The 1180-nt window shown below is 45.1% G+C and overlaps 1 protein-coding gene across 1 annotated transcript in view; it reads right to left on the bottom strand.

The window, feature by feature from the left end:
- LOXL2 (lysyl oxidase-like 2) overlaps window positions 1-750 on the bottom strand; it is a 41852-nt gene extending 41102 nt beyond the window's left edge. Inside the window, exon 1 of the mRNA XM_009694542.1 lies at window positions 390-750. Coding sequence (XP_009692844.1) covers window positions 390-750 — 361 coding nt within the window. The remainder of the gene's footprint in view (window positions 1-389) is intronic.
- Between the last annotated feature and the right edge of the window lie 430 nt (window positions 751-1180).

Raw genomic sequence — 1180 nt, 5'->3', positions numbered from 1 at the left:
AGGGAAATAGACCACCTATACATTACACTTGTGGGTGCAGCTTCCCTTTTGACTAGCTGTACTGGCTGGTGAAGAGCCTCCTATGCTTATCCACCATCAGCTGCTCCAAAGCATCCCCTATCAGAGTTCAAGCACTGTCATCTGGTCCTTCAGCTCTTTATCTCATCATTCCTTAACTTATTTCAGTCAAAACAAGCAAACAACTATTATTTAAACTGTTTAATCTAATGGGATCCTGATTTAAAGAGGTACTGCTTCACTTAGAAGCTATTTCAGCTACGTTTGTAGGAAATATCACTACATCTTAAATTTGACTGACAGGTCAAGTATTATTGGGGGTTGGAGAGACAGCTACTACAGTACCACTGCTCTATCTAGAGTTACCTTACCTTCTCCTTTTCCATACTTCGAGCTCGGTAGCCAAGACACTGCCTCCGTGTAGCCCAGCTCCCTGCAGACCACATGCGCAGCATGGATGGAGAAGTCATCGTCGCACACCGTGCCCCACTCGCCGCTGTAAAACACCTCCACTCTGCCTTCATTGTGTTTTCTCTTCTGCCCCGCAAGCCGCAGCTGGATCTTGGGAACATTTGACGGTCTTTGGGGGGGCTGGTACACTTGTGGCGGTGGCTCAGGGTAACCGGGGAGGTAGGGCCAGTGTTCATACTGAGCAAAGCCCAGTGGGCTCAGGGAGATGAAGAACAGCATGATGAAACAGTGGTTATGGGTAAAACCCAGGAATCTTTCCATTTTCAGTGCTCACAGTTCTCAGAGCCAAATCCTCTGCTAGCAGCTGCCAATCAGTGCAGGTAGGTACTGTGTGGCTGTCCTGAAATGAAAGGAAAGTTTGAATAAGGCTTGGGAACGACATGGACTTTATATCTTTTCCTTCAGCAGGGAATAAAGCTATGGAAGAGACCATGTCCAACACTGCCTGTAAAAATCAAAGTCAAGCAAATTATTTCTTGTGAGGTGGAAGAACAAATTGAAAAAAACCCCATGAAAATCATTGGTAAGTTTAGGTCAACTTGCCAAATAGTTTCAAGCTGGAAAATACTTTTTTCCAGGGCAAAATTCTACAGGTCACAAGTGCTAGCAATTGATTCTCCTATTTCTCTGCAAATCCAGTAGTTCAGTGGTTCCAGCAAGCTCCTTGGTTCAAATTCTACTAAGACAGAAC

This window comes from Cariama cristata, unplaced genomic scaffold (assembly GCF_000690535.1).
Source record: "Cariama cristata isolate BGI_N322 unplaced genomic scaffold, ASM69053v1 scaffold5602, whole genome shotgun sequence".
Lineage (NCBI taxonomy): Eukaryota > Metazoa > Chordata > Aves > Cariamiformes > Cariamidae > Cariama > Cariama cristata.
Note: the sequence above shows the minus strand (reverse complement) of the source record. Positions and strands in the feature narration are given on the sequence as shown.